Source organism: Nerophis ophidion, linkage group LG24 (genome assembly GCF_033978795.1).
Source record: "Nerophis ophidion isolate RoL-2023_Sa linkage group LG24, RoL_Noph_v1.0, whole genome shotgun sequence".
Classification (NCBI taxonomy): domain Eukaryota; kingdom Metazoa; phylum Chordata; class Actinopteri; order Syngnathiformes; family Syngnathidae; genus Nerophis; species Nerophis ophidion.
Window position 1 is genome coordinate 29,573,508 of NC_084634.1, and position 24,283 is coordinate 29,597,790.

General features: G+C 40.5%; 1 protein-coding gene across 6 annotated transcripts in view; it reads right to left on the bottom strand.

The window, feature by feature from the left end:
- Positions 1 to 24,283, bottom strand: part of lama2 (laminin, alpha 2) — a 522,186-nt gene that overhangs the window by 47,655 nt on the left and 450,248 nt on the right. For 5 of the 6 annotated variants that reach the window (XM_061886159.1, XM_061886158.1, XM_061886157.1 and 2 more), the window contains 4 exons: positions 21,689 to 21,700; positions 18,645 to 18,765; positions 13,842 to 13,997; positions 13,208 to 13,258 (listed from right to left, as the gene is read on the bottom strand). In XM_061886159.1, coding sequence (XP_061742143.1) covers positions 13,208 to 13,258; positions 13,842 to 13,997; positions 18,645 to 18,765; positions 21,689 to 21,700 — 340 coding nt within the window. The remainder of the gene's footprint in view (positions 1 to 13,207; positions 13,259 to 13,841; positions 13,998 to 18,644; positions 18,766 to 21,688; positions 21,701 to 24,283) is intronic. The other variant, XM_061886155.1, reaches the window with a different exon arrangement.

The window sequence follows — 24,283 nt, forward strand, 5'->3', positions numbered from 1 at the left end:
ATAAAATTTGAAGTTAAAAATAAATAACTGTATTGTATTCTTTATGCTAACAGATGTTATTTGAAATACACAACTTTTTGCAATTTTAACAGATACAAAGAAATATGGGGAAACAACTACAAATGTGCGCTTCATTCAAAGATTAATAAGAATAATACATAGTGTTGGATATAGAGAACTTACAAACCCTTTAATTATTAAATCACTATTATTGAAATTAATCGATTTGGTGCATTTGAAAACAGCTAAAACTATGTATAAAGCAAACTACAACCTGCTAACCAAGAATGTACAACAATTCTTCTCAACAAAAGAGGAGAAATATAACCTTAGAGGAAAATCTAATTTAAAACAGTTATATGCTCGTACAACACTTAAAACCTTTAGTTATCAATTTGTGGAATTAAATCATGGAATGGATTAACCAAAGAAATCAAACAAAGCATCAATATGATTCAGTTTAAGAGACTGTTCAAACTACAAGTGTTCACAAAGTACACAGAACAAGAATTATGATGAACTGACACTCAGCATCAAGGGTTGGAATTGGGGGTAAAATCACCAAAAATTATTCCTGGGCGACCGCTGCTGCCCACTACTCCCCTCACCTCTCAGGGGGTGATCAAGGGTGATGGGTCAAATGCAGAGAATAATTTCGCCACACCTAGTGTGTGTAGTGTGTGTGTGACAATCATTGGTACTTTAACTTTAACATCTTTTGAACCCATTTTTTATTTTTTGTTTTTTTTTATTGAGACAAAGATTATTTATGTATTTAATATTTGTTTGCTTACTATGGTATATTATTTATGTATTATTTATTTGTTCACTGTTCTGTTACAGAGAACAAGGAAATTGGATAAAATCGCAAAGGTATAAAAAAAGGGTAGGATTATATAAGCTCTGGTTTGTCGGACATCTTGTAATGAAACAACTGGAATGTTGCAATGCATGACATTGTATCGTCTGCATGTTCCAAATAAACTGAAACTGGACTGAACTGAACATTAGGTATATTTGCACAAAGTATCAGTATCGGATCAATATCGTCAATAGAAGCCTGAACTTTACTTGTTATCGGAAATAAAATCATTTTCGTCGCACATAACTACGGTAATGGAAGGAATACACGATAGTAGCACTCATGTGCAGCCCTTTGAGACACTAGTGATTTAGGGCTATATAAGTAAACATTGATTGATTGATGTGTGTGCCAAGGAATATGGACATGTACAATAATTATGTCTCCATGAGTGTGCATCCTTGTTGAAGGAATTTTTTCATCTTTAGCATTTAAACACTGGGACACAACTGCAGAAAAGATCGGATGGGCTTGTCAGGAGATCAGGAAAAACGGCAAATATCGGCCCTGGATCTGTAGTGTGAACACATTGCAAAACCAAACCGGATTCAATTGTCTGTCTAACGAGCCTAAACTTGTATATTAAAATGGAAAACATTTTTCAGAGTTCGTACACCTTTTCCATTGCCAAATTCAAGTACTTCTTAAGGACTTTCAAGATCAATTTTCCAGTTTTTACAGTACCCTTCAAAAGGCAAAAAACAGTGTGAATCAATCCGTAGCCTTGTTGTTTGAGGTCACCAAATGCTGTCTGTAGGAAAAATATGGAAAATCTGCTAAAACCTAAGCCTAACTTTGAATCAGCAGTTACCATTAACTGAATGGGGCATTTAAAATGAAGCAGTCTTTCAGTAGACGATTCAATGTCAGAGGTGTTTGCAAACGTTGTTTACTTGTTTGCTTGTATCATCATAATTCATGTGTACATCACACCTCTCCTGTCCAAAGGCAAAACCCAGTAACTCAATTTTGGTCAAAACTGAGCTGATAATAATTTTGGAGTTCCTCGGTGATATGCTTTACATTAGTGTATGCGATATTGTAATTTGTTCCGTAAGTAAGCTGTTACGCGCATGGCAGGACCTAGCAACTACCACATAACTGCGTGGGTACAACAGAAAAACCTAGTATCTCAAGGGACCAATTGGAGCTTCTTTGTCAGTCGCTTTATTGTCTTTAATGAGACATTTGCACGAATGGGGGCCGACGGTCAACCTGATTATGTGATATTATGGCACGAGGGGATATTTGGAAGACTGCCCCAGGACGTTGTAAGCACCTTCATTAAATGTATTGTTCTGGATTCTTCCCCTTGCATACTCTTTTGGGCAAATAACTGTGGAGGTCAAAATAAAAACCGGACGCTGTACACGGCTCTTGACCAATGTGCAAACGCAGAATGGGGCCCACTCGAGATTGTGATAAAATATCTGGAGAAAGGGCACACGTTCATGAGAGCAGATTCAATCCAGGGCTCAATCGACAAGAAAATGAAAGCTCAAGAAAACATCTATACGTTTGATGACTTTGTAGATCTTTGTAAGACAGCATCAAGATAGATTGGTTTTCCTTTGTTTTCTCAAAATCAGCTAGAAGTGAGTTCCTAGGTTTTGCCTTTGGACGGGAGACCTTACAAGAAATAACAATAAATGTTGTTTACTTGTTTGTTGGTATCGTAATTCATGTAGCATTAATTGTTTTTTGTTTCCTAATTCATGTATACATCATTCCTTTAAAGAAATAACACAAATTATTATTGTTTATGTTTGTTTGTATCATAATTCATGTAGACATCATTCCTTACAAGAAATAACATTATTGTTTACTTCCCGAAAGGGACAAGTGGTAGAAAACGGATGGATGGATGTTTGTTGGTATCATAAATGGTGGACCGATACACCACTTTCCTCTTGGGGGCGTATATACGGCTCTGGCATGAAAACAACCTAATGTAAGGGCTCGTGCAAAGCCAACAGATCATCATTTTTAAGGAAACATATTTTATCCTAGTGGTTAGAGTGTCCGCCCTGAGATCGGTAGGTTGGTAGTTCAAATCCTGGCCAAGTCATACCAAAGACTATAAAAAAATGGGACCCATTGCCTCTCTGCTTGGCACTCAGCATCAAGGGTTGGAATTGGGGGTTAAATCACCAAAATGATTCCCGGGCGCGGCACCGCTGCTGCCCACTGCTCCCCTCACTTCCCAGGGGGTGATTAAATAGACCTCCTTTTTAGACCAGTTGATCTGCCGCTTCTTTCCTTTCTCCTATGTCCCCCCCTCCCTTGTGGAGGGGGTCCGGTCCGATAACCATGGATGAAGTACTGGCTGTCCAGAGTCGAGACCCATGATGGACCGCTCGTCGGGACCCAGGATGGACCGCTCGCCTGTATCGATTGGGGACATCTCTACGCTGCTGACCCGCCTCCGCTTGAGATGGTCTCCTGTGGACGGGACTCTCGCTGCTGTCTTGGATCCGCTTTGAACTGAACTCTCGCGGCTGTATTGGAGCCACTATGGATTGAACTTTCACAGCATCATGTTAGACCCGCTCAACATCCATTGCTTTCGGTCCCCTAGAGGGGGGGGGGTTGCCCACATCTGAGGTCCTCTCCAAGGTTTCTCATAGTCAGCATTGTCACTGGCGTCCCACTGGATGTGAATTCTCCCTGCCCACTGAGTGTGAGTTTTCCTTGCCCTTTTGTGGGTTCTTCCGAGGATGTTGTAGTCGTAATGATTTGTGCAGTCCTTTGAGACATTTGTGATTTGGGGCTATATAAATAAACATTGATTGATTGATTGATCAAGAGGATGGGTCAAATGCAGAGGACAAATTTCACTACACCTAGTGTGTGTGTGACAATCATTGGTACTTTAACTTTATTTTTTTCCATTTTATAATTCGCCTGTTGAGTCAGACTGCCGAGAAATATGATGAACATTTCCAAGCATTTACAAGCACTTCACCCAAAATTCAAGCATTTTTCCAACCTTGAAAACACAACATTAAAATCCAAGCATTTTCAAGGTTTTTAAGCACCCGTACAAACCCTGATTTGTGGAGAAGTAAAGTGGAGAAGAATGACTGCGAATACTCATGGACAAAGTCAGCAGGTCAAGAAGCAACACAACAGGTAGAAGAGGTAGATAGAGGAGGCAAAGGGGAGAGTGGATATGAGTGTGGGGGTTATAAAGAGAAATTGGGGAGGCGAAAGAGGAGTGTAGATCGGGGAGGCAAGGATAACAAGAGATGAGAGGAACACTGAGGAGAGGATAATAGGTGGACGAGATGAGAGGGCAGGGAGCAGAACAGCAAGAAGAGAGCGAGCGATGAAGAGAAAAAGGTGGTGAAGAGCAGCGGTGCAAGGTCAGGCTCATTTGAATTTTAATTCACTGTGTGCCACAGGGCGAAGTGGGAGACAATTTACCACTTGAAAATGGAATTTCAATTTGAGGTCGGGGGACAAATTGAAGCGAAGTGTAGCTACAGCATGCCTTTCGCTGTGCTGCTCGGCGTGCGCGCACACACCAGCGTGTCACACGATGAGGAAAAAAGAGGCGCACTTTACCACGCATGAAGTCAAGCACACATTTACACAGTGAGCGGACGACACATGAACACGCTCCGCCGTCAAGTCAAACACTGACACGCATGATGAAACCCAAACTCTAACTCTGCCGCCTTTTCATATTTGACATCTTCCGAGCAGCTCATATAATTCATGTAACCTTACAACTTTTTAGGCAGTATTCCTGTAAAAAAAATATACGCCTGCAGTCCTGGGTTCAAACCCAGGCTCGGGATCTTTCTGTGTGGAGTTTGCATGTTCTCCCCGTGAATGCGAGGGTTCCCTCCGGGTACTCCGGCTTCCTCCCACTTCCAAAGACATGCACCTGGGGATAGCTTGATTGGCAACACTAAATTGGCCCTAGTGTGTGAATGTGAGTGTGAATGTTGTCTGTTTATCTGTGTTGGCCCTGCGATGAGGTGGCGACTTGTCCAGGGTGTACCCCGCCTTCTGCCCGATTGTAGCTGAGATAGGCGCCGGCACCCCCCGCGACGCCAAAAGGGAATAAGCGGTAGGAAATGGATGGATGGATATTAGGAGAATAAAGCTAGTTTTAAACAAGCTTGACTATTTCCCGTATGCTAATGTCAAGGTTAATAATGCTTCGACGAGACGTCTAAATTAGGGTTGCGCCAATCGATCGGATCAATATCACCCGGTTTCCATGTCAAAGTATGTGTGGCCAATGCTGATTAATGCCTTGCAATGCCAATAATATAAAAAAGGATCCCCTCTGGCTGATACTTTCTTTTTTTTGGCCCCAATGGCTGTCAGAGGTGGCTAGCAGAAAATTGCAGTATGTGTCTCCTTACGCTCCTCTGTGCTAATAATAATCACTTCCATTACAGCAAATAAACTGATTTTCCATCCATTCATTCATTTTCTATCGCTTATTCCCTTTGGGGTCGCGGGGGGCGCTGGTGCCTATCTGAGCTACAATCGGGCGGAAGGCGGTGTACACTCTGGACAAGTCGCCACCTCATCGCAGGGCCAACACAGATAGACAGACAACATTCACACTCACATTCACACACTAGGGCCAATTTAGTGTTGCCAATCAACCTATCTCCAGGTGCATGTCTTTGGAAGTGGGAGGAAGCCGGAGTACCCGGAGGGAACCCACGCATTCACGGGGAGAATATGCAAACTCCACACAGAAATATCCCGAGCTCGAAGTTGAACCCCAGACTACTCAGGACCTTCGTATTGTGAGGCAAACGCACTAACCCCTCTGCCACTATGAAGCTGATTTTATTATTGTCAAATATCATTATCACTAAAGGACTTGGCTAAACGTGCAATATCAAATTTGCACATGTTTTTTGTACACGTAAATCAGGCCCTTTGTCTAAATCAGTGGTTCTTAACCTGGGTTCGATCGAACCCTAGGGGTTTGGTGAGTCGGCCTCGGTGGAGCCTCCGCCGCTGAGGTCAAGACACACCCAACTGTATTATGGATACCCCCAAACAATTTTCCCTCTAATTTTCCATCAGATTTGCAGGTGTGTGATTTGTTGTGAGTTCATGTACTGTTTGTGTTGTTCTTTGAACAAGGTGATGTTCATTTTGTGCACCGGTAAAAAAAAAAACATGACTTTGTCTTGAATTTGAAGAAAAAAAGTTTAATTTTTCACTAAAGAAGGGTTCGGTGAAGTCGCATAAAAAACTGGTGGTGTTTGGTACCTCCAACAAGGTTAAGAACCACTGGTCTAATTGAAGAAGATTGTTAAATAAATCCAACTAAAACATGACAAGAGTTGCCTTTAAAATGATAAAAAAAAAGTCTGCGGGCTATAGAGCTTTTTCCGTTCGGGCTCCAGTACTCTGGAATGCCCTCCAGGTAACAGTTCGAGATGCTACCTCAATGGAAGCATTTAAGTCTCACCTTAAAACTCATCTGTATACTCTAGCCTTTAAATAGACCTCCTTTTTAGACCAGTTGATCTGCCGCTTCTTTTCTTTCTCCTATGTCCCCCCCTCCCTTGTGGAGGGGGTCCGGTCCGATGACCATGGATGAAGTACTGGCTGTCCAGAGTCGAGACCCAGGATGGACCGCTCGTCGGGACCCAGGATGGACCGCTCGCCTGTATCGATTGGGGACATCTCTACGCTGCTGATCCGCCTCCGCTTGAGATGGTTTCCTGTGGACGGGACTCTCGCTGCTGTCTTAGATCCGCTTTGAACTGAACTGTCGCGGCTGTGTTGGAGCCACTATGGATTGAACTTTCACAGTATCATGTTAGACCCGCTCGACATCCATTGCTTTCGGTCCCCTAGAGGGGGGGGGGTTGCCCACATCTGAGGTCCTCTCCAAGGTTTCTCATAGTCAGCATTGTCACTGGCGTCCCACTGGATGTGAATTCTCCCTGCCCACTGGGTGTGAGTTTTCCTTGCCCTTTTGTGGGTTCTTCCGAGGATGTTGTAGTCGTAATGATTTGTGCAGTCCTTTGAGACATTTGTGATTTGGGGCTATATAAATAAACATTGATTGATAAAATAAGGATAACTGACAAAATATTGGTAATCAAATAAATGAATAAAGAAAACATCATCAACAAATCTAATTATTTTTCAAGTTTCCATTGCAAAAAATATGATCAACATTTAACCTCCACATATTCCATTCGTTCTTCAATTATTCAATCATTAAACCTGAACCTATTTGACATTTTACTGAAGTCCTCTGCCCTCCATGAAAACACATTTCTCAAAGGACTGTCTGTGAAGGTAGCTTGTTGTTACAACTCGATGGCATCGGAACTCGGCTTCTAGAAACATTATCCACACCTGGGGCCTAATGTATCAATAAGTCTTGCGTGGATTTCCTCCTAAAAAGGGTGTATGCTCAAATCCAGAAAACGCTGTACACACAAGCTAATTCAGATGTATTGAAGTGCGTGCAGGCGTTAATCCAGGCACATTTCTTTGGGACATCCCAATTAACTTTGAATTGACACTTCCTGTCACTCCCCCATTTAAATGAACAGTAGAAGCATTTAAGTCTCACCTTAAAACTCATCTGTATACTCTAGCCTTTAAATAGACCTCCTTTTTAGACCAGTTGATCTGCCGCTTTTTTTCTTTCTCCTATGTCCCCCCCTCCCTTGTGGAGGGGGTCCGGTCCGATGACCATGGATGAAGTACTGGCTGTCCAGAGTCGAGACCCATGATGGACCGCTCGTCGGGACCCAGGATGGACCGCTCGCCTGTGTATCGGTTGGGGACATCTCTACGCTGCTGATCCGCCTCCGCTTGAGATGGTCTCCTCTGGACGGGACTCTCGCTGCTGTCTTGGATCCGCTTTGAACTGAACTCTCGCGGCTGTGTTGGAGCCACTATGGATTGAACTTTCACAGTATCATGTTAGACCCGCTCGACATCCATTGCTTTCGGTCCCCTAGAGGGGGGGGGGGGTTGCCCACATCTGAGGTCCTCTCCAAGGTTTCTCATAGTCAGCATTGTCACTGGCGTCCCACTGGATGTGAATTCTCCCTGCCCACTGGGTGAGTTTTCCTTGCCCTTTTGTGGGTTTTTCCGAGGATGTTGTAGTCGTAATGATTTGTGCAGTCCTTTGAGACATTTGTGATTTGGGGCTATATAAATAAACATTGATTGATTGATTGATGATTGAACAAATCATATTTAAATTAGAGTTCCCACTCGAGTACGTAAACCCAAGAATTATGAGCAAGACCCCCGCGGCCCCAAAGGGAATAAGAGGTAGAAAATGGATGGATGGATGGATGGACAGAAAAAAAGAACATTTCCTCTACAATGAGTTGGAGGTTCTTCTTGCTGGAGTGTCAAAGTGTAAACTATTTCACTATTGTAAGTGCGCTGGGGAAAAGGTGCAAGTTAGTATTTTACACTTTATGCACAGGTTTTTAACGTTAGTACACTTAGCATACAGAGACAATCAGGGGCTTGTTTGAAAGACATTAAGATATTGTTAAGCCAGAAAAAAACTAAGTCACTCACTTTAACCCCTGATCGTAATGATGCTGTGAAGAGGGTTATCACTACTTTGTTGGCAAGAAGACTTATTGTGTTAAAGGGTACCAGCACTTTTGGGGGGGAATTTGTCAATCAGTCAGAATCATTATGAAAGACATGACCAGGAATGGATTTTTTTTTAAATGCATTCTAAATATTGAATACATGCGATTAGGAGTCCGCTTACAATTGAGCCTACGGGAGTCGTTCTATTCAGCCTGCAAATCCCTCAAAAACATCCTCCATTAAGGTTTTAAATACATGAGGTAAGTATATATGTAATGTGGTAACAGGTACACTTATAATAACATTTAAAATGTTTTTTTTTTTTTTTGTTTTTTTTTCATTTTAAGCATACACAGCACATTAATTTCAAAAACGCATCACAATGTTCGCTTAAAAAAAAACAAAAAAACATCACTGATTACTACTCACTGCAGCAAACATTATAAAACTGCTGTAATTAGGATGCCGACTGCTAGGATGTTCAAATATTCTCATTTAGTTGAAGAATGACTCATAATACTCGTGAAGAAAAGAAGCGTCTTTTCGTGTCGTTCCCGCCATTTCCAGGTCTAAATTGGTTGTCAAAGTGTACCAACTTGTCGCAATACGTCCTCATCTTTTTACTATCCAGGTTGAAGGCCTTGTTTATGATATACAATAAAGTTTGAAAATCATAGAAGAAGCTGATCAGTCTATACACTGAAGTGATCACGGCACCGCTATAAATAGTTTGTTTGCATTAGCGCTAGTGTGTGGGTTCAAACCCCGGCCGAGTCATATCAAAGACTATAAAAATGGGACGCACGACCTCCCTGCTTGGCACGCAGCATCAAGGCTTGGAATTGGGGGTTAAATCACCAAAATGATTTCCGAGCGCGGCCACCGCTGCTTACTGCTCCCCTCACCTCCCAGGGGGTGGAACGAGGGGATGGGTCAAATGAAATGCAGAGGGTACTTTCACCACACCTGGTGTGTGTGTGTGACTGTCAGTGGTACTTTGACTTTTAACTTTAATTTAAACACTAATATTTGGTTAATTTTCAAGTCACAACATGTAAATGGAGTATTGTCGCCGCTTTTTGAATGGTTATTTATTCGGTTTTATGGGCGGTATAGAGAATGTCCAATTAGCTCTGCTGTAAGTGGACTTTTATTTACCTTTATTTCCGAGTTAGAATGCATTAAAAAAAAAAGAAACATCTCTCATCATGTCTTCCATAATGATTGTCAACGATAGGCAAAATTCCCCCAAGATGTTCTTTATTTTCGCCAAGTGGAAAAGGTTAGGCTGACATTGAACGGTTGTTCTGCAAAGTTTCAAGAACTGTGGGGTGCCTTTCTGGGATATGCAGGACAGACCGATCTCCAAATTAACCTCGAGTGAAGTGTGAATTATATTTATATAGCGCTTTTTCTCTAGTGACTCAAAGCGCTTTTACATAGTGAAACCCAATATCTAATTTTAACATTTAAATCAGTGTGGGTGGCACTGGGAGCAGGTGGGTAAAGTGTCTTGCCCAAGGACACAACAGCCGTGACTAGGATGGCGGAGGCAGGAATCGAACCTGCAACTCACAAGTTGCTGACACGGCCACTCTACCAACCGAGCTATACCGCAGAATTGTGAAACACAATTGAAATGTGGGTGGTTGATGAGCCCTTTTTGTGATTGTTGGTTGTTGTATCTCTCTGGGACCATCCAGGAATGCAGTTGTCAGGGGTTTTATGTTGATATTTGTCTGTGGCTTCTTTATTTATTTATTTCATTATTATTTTGATTCTATTAAATATTTTTTTTTATTACTTGTTGGGGGAAAATCAGTATTTTCCCAGCATATAACCCCAATTCTTCACTAGCTCCCTGTTCATTTTAGAATTGATTTTAAAACATTGCTGTTTGTTTTTAAATCTTTACATGGACTGGCACCTCAATATATCTCGGACATCATCCAAATTTACATTCCTGCGCGCGCTCTGAGGTCCGAGAGCCAGTTCCAGCTCGTGGTGCCCAAGACCAGACTTAAGACCAGGGGAGACAGGGCCTTCTCTGTGGTCGGCCCTAAGCTCTGGAACACTCTGCCCCTCCATGTTCAAACTGCTTCCACAGTGGAGTGTTTTAAGTCTCGTCTTAAGACCTACTTTTATTCTTTGGCTTTTAACACTATGTGAGTTTTGTGGTCCTCTGTTCTCTGTTGTCCTCTGTGTTTTTTATACACTTTGATTTCTATTTTACTGTTTTAATTGATTTTACCCTTTAAAATAGTTTTTAATCATATTTGTTTTTATATTGTTTTTATTGGTTTTATATTTATTTATTTTTTGTTTTCCTTCAGTCATTGGTGGATCATAATATATATGTATATATATATATGTTTTTTTCATTTTATTTTATTTATTTTTTTTTACAATTATTTTTAACATGGCTGTGCAGCACTTTGGAAACGTTATTGTTGTTTAAATGTGCTATATAAATAAAGTGGATTAGATTGGATTGGATTTGGTGAATTTTTGGTTATTTTTGTCAATTAATGCGTCTAAAACGCATTGCACAAATAAAGGGGGGAATATAACATCTGGTGGGGAACATATGCTCATAGATTAATATTAGGACAATTACATCAATAAATGTATTCACCATGAAGCCACAAATCACGCACAATGCCAGCTTGTAGTGCGCTACTTAGAGAATGTAAGACTCATGGGCAACATTGCTACAACGTGGCTTCATTGCATTAATGTATCACATATGATATCATTCAATAAACACATTGCTCGACTGAAAATGCTGTTGACACATACATATTATTTGTCATATGATGGCGTTTTTACAGCAGTGTGAGCAATCAATAGCTCCGATGACATTAAGCAAAACGGCGGTTGCTTCAAATTGCGATTTAATTCTGGCCTGTTCAGCTCCCTTGTGCAGGAATTTATTAAACCTGGCCAACATGCCGATTGTGTATTGTGTTTTTTTGCACCACTATGCTCTTTGTGCGATTGCTCACACGGGGATTGTTGATTGTTCATATGTCAATGATTTACACGTCAATCATTCTGTGGAGTAATTGTTTAACATTTCTTGATTGAAACAGTTACCCTCTGTATGTCACCAAAATATGCACAAATGTGCGTTCGCCAGCCATGAAGTTGGCGTGAGGCACCGCACATTTCCCCGTTCAGTTAAATCTTGATACATCTCAACTTTGCCGTGAAAAAGAGCGGACACGCACTTAACACATGAGGCCCCAATTCTGCCTGAGAAGATGTAGCAAAAGGAGGAGCATTCAGACCCCTCACTGACTTGTTCAAAATAGCAAATTGCCACTTTTTCTGGTACTATTGGACACTTTTTTAGATTCTTATCACTCATATCTAAAATATATCCATCGACAAGCACTCACTGGCGACTGACTCTTTCTTGTGATGTAAAAAAATAAAAGAAGCAGCGAAGGAAAGTTCCTCTGTAGTTCTATACATATTTTTTTTACTTTTCGTTAGTTTTTTGAACACTTTGTTTCTCCCAGTTTCAAAATAAATTATGCAAATTAGATAATAGAATACTGCTGGCCTCGTTGATAAAATAGTTATATTATGCAAATCAATTGATCTTTAGCTCCAGTGCCATAATTGTTTCACCTTCATTGTTGTTCTATCTTGGTCACTACCCTACTTCGTAGTATTCCTGTTGTCTCCTCACTATGCAACTGTTGTTCTCTTGCAGGATTTCTCCTCTTATTGGACCCTTCAAGCCTCACATTCACCTCTAAGTCCCCTCCGTCTTTTGTTTTGGGTTCCGCCGCTCTGTCCCGCTCTTACACATCCATTAGTCAGGGCCAAGTTGAGCTGATGGTGTTCTTAACCTCGCTTAACCTTTCCACACATACACACACAAATTGCAGGCGCACACACCATGCCTTCCAGCATTGTTAGTAAAAATAGATTTATGAACCCAACAACCAGTAATGATGGATAAACCAGAGGTAACCCTTTGTCCTTACATACACACACACACACACACACACACACGCACGCGCGCACACACACTGCATACGTCAGCTAAAACACACACGCCCACATTATGCTAACACAGGCATACGTGCATGTTCCCAATGACATTCGTGCTGTGCTTAGGGGTACCACTAGATTGCGTATTATCACAAAAAAAACAATTATGATATAGTGTTGTTTTGCAATAATACTGGAATCTGTCCCAACAATTTTAAAAATGTGTTCAAATTATTCATATACAGGGACTATATATTAATACATACAGGCACAGTAGATAAACGTTTGTGCTTGTTTTGTGAGTGTGTGTTTGCATATAATGAGCACTGTCAACAACCAACTGAAATCTCATTAGGATGCAATGGTTTCATATACTTAGCGAAATAGGTGATGTGTGAGTGTTGGCATCCATGAATATTTTGTGTTTCAGAAAAATTGACTATTTGCCTAAAAATGGAAAATCTCATTACAATGCACTTCTGAAATCGTTTAATTTGAGGAAAGTGTGTGAGTGTGTGTGTGTGCGTGTGTGTGCGTGAGTGTGCACACGCTTCTATTTTATTATATTATGCACTTTTATCACACTGATTTTATTGATTCATTAGAAGATATATTTTACTGTTCCATAGCGTGCTTGTATACTGATTGTTTGTGGTTTGTACTGTTGTTTATGTTGTTTTGTGTATGTTTGTTTCATTCTGCCTTGTTGTTAAAGTACTGTCTTCACAATTATTTTTACCTCCAGCTTAAGAAACCTTGACCTTAACGACTTACCTCTCCTGATTGTCTGCGCTTCCTCTTAGAGATGCCTTTTTTGATACGGACCTGTGGTAGAGAGGATAACACATTTTCTTCATATGAACAACACATTATGAACATATCGTGTCAGAAAAAAAACAAAAGATCAGTCTGTCAATTTTTAGCAATATCTAAATTAACTATTAATAATATTTAAATTAACTACTACTAACAAGTATATCTATTCAAGTCAAACAATTTTATTATACACTCAAGGGGCAATTAATTTTGAGTAGTGGGTTGTCAGGGTTTGTATAGCCTACACATAAGTAATCAAAAAATACAGTGCAAACACACATCAGACAACAACATTGAGCTAGGAATGGACTCCAAGTAGGTATCCATCCCTACTTGTGAGACTTACTGTACGTACACTTGATTATTACTAATTGAAAATTAGGCACATTTGACATACTATTTTGTGGATATTTTCTTTCTTAACAGACAATATTTCAGATTTATTCTTTGCTCTTTTAGTTAGGATATGTTCTGATAAAACTGCTGCTATGGCAACATGTATGCTAACCTTTTTACAAGAGGCATTTAGAATACAAGCCGTCCTCCATCCATATTTTACTGACCAATTAGTGTAGAACAGTGGAATGCTAACCTGCTGGTTGATTGGCGGAGCCCCGCCCACCGCTAACAGCAAGGTGCCGGTGTCGACCAAGGTGCTGAACGACAGGCTGATCTCAGTGCCGACCGCCAGCGACAACCCACCAAGCTCCACGTATCCCGGCTTTGAGAAACTGACCGTGTACAAGTTCTAGGAGAAAAACAGCAATGTCAAACGCATCAGAAGAATATTTTTGTTCTTGTAAACACCACAAAGCTGACTGGACAACCTTGGCAAACACCTGAGGAGAATGTAATGACCGCTCCCAGTAACTACTCACTAGCCCCGGGGTCTTTTCTACTCCTTTGTACATGGACAAAGGCTGCCAGAGTGTATACATAAATTCCATTAGTGGATAGAAACCCTGATGAATGCCTTGGATGACTTTGCAAAAGTCCATTGTGAAGTCAGTGGAGTGTATTTGTGTAGCTTAATAATAAAACATGCATGGAGGACATCTCCGTATTAAAAAACTTTACAAGTGAATACGATTACACTTCTGTAGTTCTACAAGGCAAGAAGAGAAAATTCTACAAAGCTACTGCATTTCTGAGCTTTTTCAAAATTAACATTTGATGATAGCACTACACACAATAATGTAATTTTATACTAGGTGTCCTGGTTGGTCCAACAATTACTATTTGAACCACTCAAGTAATTGATCTCTGGTTACCATAATATTAGTAAAAGCTTTGTTTCCCCCTAAATGTATTTAATTGTGGCGTGCCACAAATGGTCTTGCTTATAAACACATTAGATGCACACTTTTCCAGAGAATAAGAAGACGGAGCAAAAAAGTACAGAGGAACCTTGATTTACGAACCTCTCATAATACAAAATTTTCAATTTACAATCCACAGGCCGGATAAAAGTAGGCTCATAATACAAAATTTTCAATTTACAATCCACAGGCCGGATAAAAGTAGGCTGTGGTGTAAGAACATTTAATCCACCCATTGTGTGGTTGCAGCTTGGCCATTTTGTGCCTGGCAGCATATCCATTGTGGGCGGGATGATCGAACGCCGTTACTCAATGCGTACTGCATTTTTCGGACTATAAGGCACACTTAAAATACTTTCATTTCCTCAAAAACCGACAGTGCGCCTAATGTACAGAGTAATTCTGGCTGTGCTTACCGAACTCAAAGCTATGTTATTTGGTACATGGTGTAATAACTGTGACCAGTAGATGGCAGTCACACATAAGAGATATGTGTAGATTGCAAGATGACACCAGTAAACACCAAAACATTAAATGTTCCATTGAGAATATAGAACATTACACATGGCTCTCAACAATCTGTCAAAATGTTTTAGTATGACTGGTAAGATATGAAGTCTCACTGCTTGATTGATTGTCGGAGCATTACGGCTACCATAGTCAGTGATTCAACATACGAGTATTAAGGCGTGTGTATAAGGACCGCAAAATGGAACCCATCAGGGGACATGATCTGGCGTTTTGTTTTGCAATATTATGCAAAACCAACTTTTCTTACCTTCTGGTACCTGCTGATGTGTATTTAGGATCTGCATAAGATCTGAAAATTTGCGCGCATCCACCATTGTTATTAGTGATTCCTAAAGCCCAAAAAAAGTCTGCGGGCTATAGAGCGTTTTCCGTTCGGGCTCCAGTACTCTGGAATGCCCTCCCGGTAACAGTTCGAGATGCTACCTAAGTAGAAGCATTTAAGTCTCACCTTAAAACTCATTTGTATACTCTAGCCTTTAAATAAACCTCCTTTTTAGACCAGTTGATCTGCCGATTATTTTCTTTTTCTCCTCTGTCCCCCCCTCCCCTTGTGGAGGGGGTCCGCTCCGATGACCATGGATGAAGTACTGGCTGTCCAGAGTCGAGACCCAGGATGGACCACTTGTCGGGACCCAGGATGGACCGCTCGCCTGTGTATCGGTTGGGGACAGCTCTACGATGCTGATCCGAATCCGCTTGGGGTGGTTTCCTGTGGACGGGACTCTCGCTGCTGTCTTGGATCCGCTTTGAACTGAACTCTCGCGGCTGTGTTGGAGCCACTATGGATTGAACTTTCACAGCATCATGTTAGACCCGCTCGACATCCATTGCTTTCGGGCCCCTACAGGAGGGGCGGGGTTGCCCACATTTGAGGTCCTCTTCAAGGTTTTCATAGTCATCATTGTCACTGGCGTCCCACTGGGTGTGAGTTCTCCTTGCCCACTGGGAGTGAGTTTTTCTTGCCCTTATGTGGGTTCTTCCGAGGATGTCGTAGTCGTAGTGGTTTGTACGGTCCTTTGAGACATTTGTGATTTAGGGCTATATGAATAAACATTGATTGATTGATTGATAGTCCGTGGAGACACCGTAGTCGATAAGCTTCTTCTTTTTGTCTATATCCTTGTTATGGGGCATTCATCCTCCACTGTTGCTATTTTTAATATAAAGTAGTGTAAAGTTGTAACTTATATCTGTCAGTACACTCGCAATGGAAGTGCTAAAAACTACCGGTGTAGTGGGTATACATAATTCACTCAAAGGAACTTTAGTTATTGGAGAGTTCTGTTCAGATGGTTTTTCACGGGACACACTTCCGGCATTGTTGTTGCATTTGTGAGCCACGGATGAGGAAATGCTGCTCTGTTATTGATTTTGGTAAAGTCTGAATGTCATTAAAACAGTTAGCTCGATCTTTTGACACTTCTTCCACTCCCGTCCTTGCACGCTACACTGCTACAACATAGATGACGGGGAAAAGACACTGTCAAAGCAGAGGCACGAAAATAGGGTCGTTCACAAAACGGCGCAACTGAAGCGACGGTCAGAAAGCGACTTGAAGATGGTCTGTAAAACATAACCTATGCAACATTTTGACCAAAGAACCAACATTACATATTATGTAAACCACAAGGAAGTGTTTTCAATTTTGAAAACAAATCGTAATGAACCCCTTAATGCGCCTTTCTGGTCCGAAAAATATAGTACTTAGTCAGCAGAGCAGTGCTGCTGTTAGGCAATGTCTTACTGTTTCACAGCTTTTTATAACACTTTTCAAGTTTAGCTCAATATAATTCCAAAGCAAATAAAATGCAATGTGTGGTTTGAAAAATTCAGGAAGTATCCACAGCGTTGTCGACAGCCATTAGCCCCCAACCAACAAGGTAAAGTGGAATACATTTTTTATTCCTAATCATTTAGGTGATCTGGCTGTGAAAGCTAAAAGTATTGTGATTATAAACGGTGAGTGCACCACAGGGCTAGTGACTGTGTGTGTGTGCATGTCGGAAGGGTGTTGACATAGGATGACAGTTCAGCTGGTTGTGTTTTTGACTTTGTTATGAAAACGTGCATATCAATACTGATAGCGTCGATACCAGATATTTCCGCTCAAATATCGATTCTGAAATCAAAATATCGATACTTTGATATTTTGGTTATTTGAGTTAATGTGTATCATTACCTGGAACAGTGTAAAAAAGACCAGCAAAACATGTTCAGTATTTTCACATTAACATGTAATGGAACTGAATTGTGACTTCTTTTTATTCTAAGAGTATTTCTTATTAATTTATTTGAGTGTTTTAATCATGTCACCTATTTTCTTTTGGTATGGTTTGAAAAAAACATCCTAGTGCACTTTTTATGATTTTGTCCTGTTGTTTTAGCTTGGCTAAAATTGTATTCATACCACTACCTCGATATACTTCAGAGTTTGAAGTAAATATAAAATATTAAATGATAACAATAATAATAATAATAAATACATTACTAATAATACATCATAATAAATATGATTAAATATTATATAAGAAATAATAACAAATTCATATTTGTATTTTTTATTGTATGTTATTTGAAATAAACGACTTTTACATTTTTAGTAGACACTAAGTATATTTGCACAAAGTATCTGTATCGGATCAGTTTCACTTATACCAGCCTAAATTTCACACGCTATCGGATCAGAAAGGAAATCAGTGGTATCGCACATTAATTTGTTATTAAATAGAAAGTTGATATTTCACCATATTGTTATGTTTTTATGAATATACAGCCCTTAATAGTGTTTATTATGTTGTTCAAAATGTGTAAACCTACTAAAATATGGACTTCTGTCGAGGCTGGAGCCCATTGTTCATGTTAAAAGTTAAAGATAAAGTGCCACTGATAGTCACATACACACTAGGTTTGGTGAAATTACCACATCAGGAAATTACCCTCTGCATTTCCACCCACTCGGAGATGAGGGGAGCAGTGAGCAGCAGCAGTGGCCGCGCTCTGGAATCATTTTGGTGATTTAACACCCAATTCCAACCCTTGACGCTGAGTACCAAGCAGGGAGGTAGTGGGTCCCATTTTTATAGTCTTTGGTCTGACTCGGCCAGGGTTTGAACTCACGACCTACCGACCTCAGGGCGGACACTCTAACCACAAGGCCACTGAGCAAGCCCTGTTTCTCATGAAGAAATTTGCTTCGATATACAAACTTTTTTATTCACGCACCCTTTTCGAGACAATCAGGGTTCCACCGTACAACGACTTAGCAGCACTGTCATCTAAAAAGACTCACAGGCGGCTCTAATTTATGATAATATTTTAAAAACTACACAAAGAAGTGTTATGAATTTCACTCAAGGACAACTTTGCAACTTTGATTATTAGATCACTCCACCAGCATTGGAGTTGCATACAATTCATTTTTCAAGCATTTTTTTTTTATTACTTTAAAAACATGTCAAATTTGATTACAGTAAGTGCCATAAACATGTACACTACATAGCATGCCTTTGTAATGTAATATGGCTTTGTAGAAAAGAAGGACTTACCTCTACATTACATCCTTTAGTGACCCCGGTATAATCTGAGCTACTAAGGAGATTATATGGAGTTCGGGATACTTCAATCTCCCGAAGGCAGCCTATGTATCGCTTCAGGATGACCTCTGACCTACAAAGACATGAGAATCATGGGCTCGCACAGTGAAGACATCAGACTTCGGGGTTAAGAATAATGTAATAGGATCATTTCTTAAACATTGCAGCCTTAAGGGGTGGCTTGAGAGCTGCCAGAGCATATTGTGAATATGGAATTTGTCCTTCTTATTAACATGAATTAATAGGGGTGTTAATCCTTGTGCACCTCAAGATTCGATCAGATTCAGATTGCTGGGATGAGGATTCGAATCAGAACAACTGTCATTAAAACCGATTCTCGCAACGTACTATTTGGTATAACAGTTAATGAATCTCTTTCAAAACAGGTTGGAAAAGCTTCATCTGGTTTTATTGAGATGGTTTCTAAGTTGTCCTTTAAAAAAATGATTCTGCTAAAAACCAAAAAGATAAATGTATTTATCATATTGCTTTTTTAATCTTTTTTTTTTTTTTAATTATGTGGCAGAGGGGTTAGTGCGTTTGCCTCACAATACGAAGTTCCTGCAGTCCTGGGTTCAAATCCAGGCTCGGGATCTTTCTGTGTGGAGTTTGCATGTTCTCCCCGTGACTGCGTGGGTTCCCTCCGGGTACTCCGGCTTCCTCCCACTTCCAAAGACATGCACCTGGGGATAGGTTGATTGGCAACACTAAATTGGCCCTAGTGTGTGAATGTGAGTGTGAATGTTGTCTGTCTATCTGTGTTGGCCCTGCGATGAGGTGGCGACTTGTCCAGGGTGTACCCTGCCTTCCGCCCGATTGTTGCTGAGATAGGCGCCAGCGCCCCCCGCGACCCCGAAAGGGAATAAGCGGTAGAAAATGGATGGATGGATGAATCGTTCTAAAATTGGGATGAATAAACATTGCAATTTCGATGGTGATCGATTTTTTGCGCACCCCTATTAAATACCGATGTACATTTGCTTTATTAATTTGTCACATTAGTTTTGCGCTACACAATTTAGGGGCTGATTTACAAAGATCCAAATACCACATGCTAAACAGTGTGTGCAATCTATTAAATAGCGTGTACTATTAGGCCCATTTTACACTGCACACCAGATCTGATTATTTTGCCCTAAAGTGACAGAGATCAGATTTTTTTTCCCTACAAAATGCTTCAAATCTGATCTTTTCTTATGAGATTCAGGCCACATCAGGAAGTAGTCCGAATTAGATTGGAATCTGATATAATGAACACGTTTGCCTTATCTCAATAAACATCTGTTCAGTATTTTAACATAAAAGTGTTTGATTGTAAGGCATTAAAAAACTAAATGCAACGGGTCCATCAGACCCACAAACATTTAACAACAATATGAACGTTGCACGGAAAATTTCTCTGCCAGTGTCTGCATCCCACAGAGATTCTTGTTTTGTGTTTCTACACCTGCGGTTCCCACACAAGTTTGCAACATTGTTTGTGAACACTGTCTGCTCTCATTTTGTCGCACATTTGACCCTCTGCTGTTCTGTGTACCTACATTCTGTCCTCCTCCTGTCTAGGCCTGCTGTGTGAGCCTATGTGCATGCATGCATGCGTGTATGTGTGTGTGGGTGGGTTGTTGGGTGTGTGTGTGGGTGGTTGGCTGCGTGTGGTACACAGAACATCAATTTCCACACTTCTATTAGCCCTAAATGTAATAGAAATGTGTAGGGGATTTGTGTGGTGTGTGGTCATTAAATATGTATTCTAATATATGTTCTTCACAGAAAATGAGCCAAAGTCAGCGAGTCTCTGTTTGAAAAATTAATTAATTGTAACATTTTTCTTTTAATAAAAAATGAAAACGGGTCCCACAGACCCGAACACCACACATGCTTTCATATCATTTGACAAGGATGTAAACTGTAAGTAGGTTAGATATAATTATTGAATATAATTAAAATCAAGAGTAAGACTACCTATTCGTTGTTAATATTTGAAGGGTCCCGGGGCCCTCTGTAGTGGACAATTAGGGCCCCAGGAACAAAAAGGTTAAGAACCCTTGATATGGTATATATGGTAGTTATATGTATTCTATGTGACAAAAATAATGTCATTAAAAACCTTAAATGACACCAAAACACATATTTAATTTGTTTTCATCAGCCTCTTAAGTCATCCAATCCAGCAGCTATTAAATCATAAATGGATGTTGCTGAATAGACACATTTTTTTTTATTTCTGACCATCCAAATATGTTGAAACGTACACGTAGGACTGAGTTTGTCTTTGCAGTGCGAGCACTCTCTCAAAGCCGCGTGTGGAACTGTGTCAGTTTGTACGTCATTTTCAAACATGCTAAATAAAAAGCAAAATAGTGCTCAATAAAGTATATATAGTGCTAAAACGGTGATGAGTGTTGATAAATCACATTGTGTGGGCTGTATAACAGATTTGCATTTTTCTCCTCCCAGTTTTGTGGGTGTTTTGATGGTCAGCATAAATTTTGCGTATTCATGAAGACAAAGACGCAAAGTGATAGTAGCAACTTTGCATGTGCAATCGAGTTTGCACAAGTTTCAGTACACGCAAACCTCGACTAAATCAGGCCCTTAGTGGTGTGTTGCCCCACTGGGCGCTGGCAACCATTGTTGGTTTCTCATCCAGTATACAATTTAGGCACATTTGCAACAACAATAGAAAAAGTTGCCAATGTCAGAAATGCTACATTGTTGTTGCTTGAAGGACAAATGACAAACCCTGATGCAAAAAGAGCAGAAGAGGGGATTTTCAGGTGCCACGTGAAATATTAGCAGCCATTAGAGGCCAACACACACTTATATTGTGCACACACACTCACCCACACACATGCACGAACGCACACGCACACGCACAGACACACGAACGCACATTCACGTTTTGTGTGCTAAATGGTGCTCCAGCATCAGTGTGGCTCGCTCATGCAGAGAACAATTTACCCTTGTTAAATATTGGAATGTGTATTATTGTTTACCTGGACTTCATGCTGTTAAGACAAAACATGACATTATCGCATTAGCACACATTTTTCACCATTGAATAATCACATTGCATTTGCTTTAAACTTGATCCAGTCTTGCACAAGATGCTTCATCAGACATAAAAAAAAATATTGCAGTTATTACAGTGGTTTAGCGGGGGTTACGCTCTAAGACCATTTGCAAATAGCGTATTGATGCAAGTACAGTGGTACCTTAACTTAAGAGTGTTTTGAGATCAGAGATGTCTTATGCCGTAAAGGCCTACTGAAATGAGATTTTCTTATTCAAACGGGGATAGCAGGTCCATTCTATGTGTCATATTTGATCATTTCGCGATATAGCCATATTTTTGCTGAAAGGATTTAGTAGAGAACATAGACGATGAAGTTCGCAACTTTTGGTCGCTAATAAAAAAACCTTGCCTGTACCGGAAGTAGCAGACGATGTGCGCGTGACGTCACGGGTTGTGGAGCTCCTCACATCCTCACATTGTTTACAATCATGGCCACCAGTAGCGAGAGCGATTCGGACTGAGAAAGCGACGATTTCCCCATTAATTTGAGCGAGGATGGAAGATTTGTGGATGAGGAAAGTGAGAGTAAAGGACTATTAAAAAAAGAAAAAAAAAAGACGAGGGCAGTAGGAGCAATTATTATTAGACACATTTACTAGGATAATTCTGGAAAATCCCTTATCTGCTTATTGTGTTACTAGTGTTTTAGTGAGATTATATGGTTGTACCTGAAAATCGGAGGGGTGTGGCCACGGGTGTGGTGACCGCCAGTGTCTCTGAGGGAAGCCATGTTTCTCGACGAGGCGAAGCAAAGGCAGCCGTTGGGGCTGGGCAGAGATTTTTTTTCCCCCCCTCTTCCACGGTGGAAGCATCCCACGTTCGGGGGCGGCCGGTCGGTGGAGGGAAGAGCATCCCGCAGCTGCCTCTTTGACAGGTGCACGAGGAACGACGCAAGCTATCCGCTCATGTCTACGGTAAGAGTCAACTTATTACCACAATTTTCCCACCGAAACCTGCCGGTTGACATGTGGTAGGGAACCATGTTCGCTTGACCGCTCTGTTCCATAGTAAAGCTTCACCGTCATCTTTCGGGAATGTAAACAAGGAAACACCGGCTGTGTTTGTGTTGCTAAAGGCAGCCGCAATACACCGCTTCCCACCTACATCTTTCTTCTTTGACGTCTCCATTATTAATTGAACAAATTGCAGAAGATTCAGCAACACAGATGTCCAGAATAGTGTGTAATTATGCGATTAAAGCAGATGACTCATAGCTGGGATCGGGCCTGGAACAAAATGTCCGCTACAATCCGTGACGTCACGCGCACGCTTCATCATACCGCGACGTTTTCATCAGGATACTTCGCGCAAAATTTAAAATTATAATTTAGTAAACTAAAAAGGCCGTATTGGCATGTGTTGCAATGTTAATATTTCATCATTGATATATAAATTATCAGACTGCGTGGTCGGTAGTAGTGGGTTTCAGTAGGCCTTTAAGTTACAACAAAACTTGAGTTACAAGCATCACCGGCATTAGTTGGTATAGCAAATGCCACAGTGAACACCGTAACCTCTGACCAAAACATCCGGTCTTACTTGCTAGCATTAGCTTATAGCTAAAGGAGTGATATGCGGGCTCCATTTTGTGGTACGTTAAAGAATCACTTAATAAAATAATCAAACACAGTGTTACTGTTCAGACTATGTGTAATGTTATTACATGTTAATATAAAATATATTGTTAAATAAAACCTCTGCTTTATTTTTAATTAATATTTAGGACTTCTATGCTACTCTATTTAAATGTCGGTCATTAAACATAACAATATGGACAAACTGCTGATGGTGTGTTTGAGGAAGAAGCACCTAGAAGGAGGTACCGTAGAAGTCCATTCTCCGAGGTAAATGTTTACTACATTCTATTGTGTAGTTTTTAGTAAATAAAACTTTAAAAGGAATGTTACGTGTTAAAATTGTGCTGTTTTGGGAGTGACATAAATGTTGAATTGTGAATATATAGCAATTAGGGATGAGAACTGAATCCGGTACTTTTTTGGTACTGACTGAATCCCGCCGGTCCTACTGAGCACTGATTCACATCAAATCCAATGGTGTGCAATGTTTCGGTACCTAGGTTAGTGCATAACGTCACGCCCGGTTATTGACTCTTTGCATTTAGGCACTTGGCGATCACTCCAGCAGCACTTAGAGTGTACTTAGCCAAAACTACCCAACGTCACAATTGTTGATGCCAACAAAGAAATTGACTCAAAAAACGCTCCAACTTAAGTAAATTAATGCTTAATTTTTCCGAAAATGCGCTACCTTGATGCTAATATACATTGCCTTTGGTATTGACATGCTACTGATTAGCATGAGCAATTTTACATGGCAATTTCAACACCTCCAAATTTTTTTATGAAAACTACAACTAAGATGCACGTTACAATCGAACAGCTGGTATGCACAATACCTACAGTATTCACACTTTTTAGGGTGCAACAAAAACCAAAAACACACCATAAACTTTACAATACTGCCATCTAATATTTTGGACCTGTAACTGTAATTG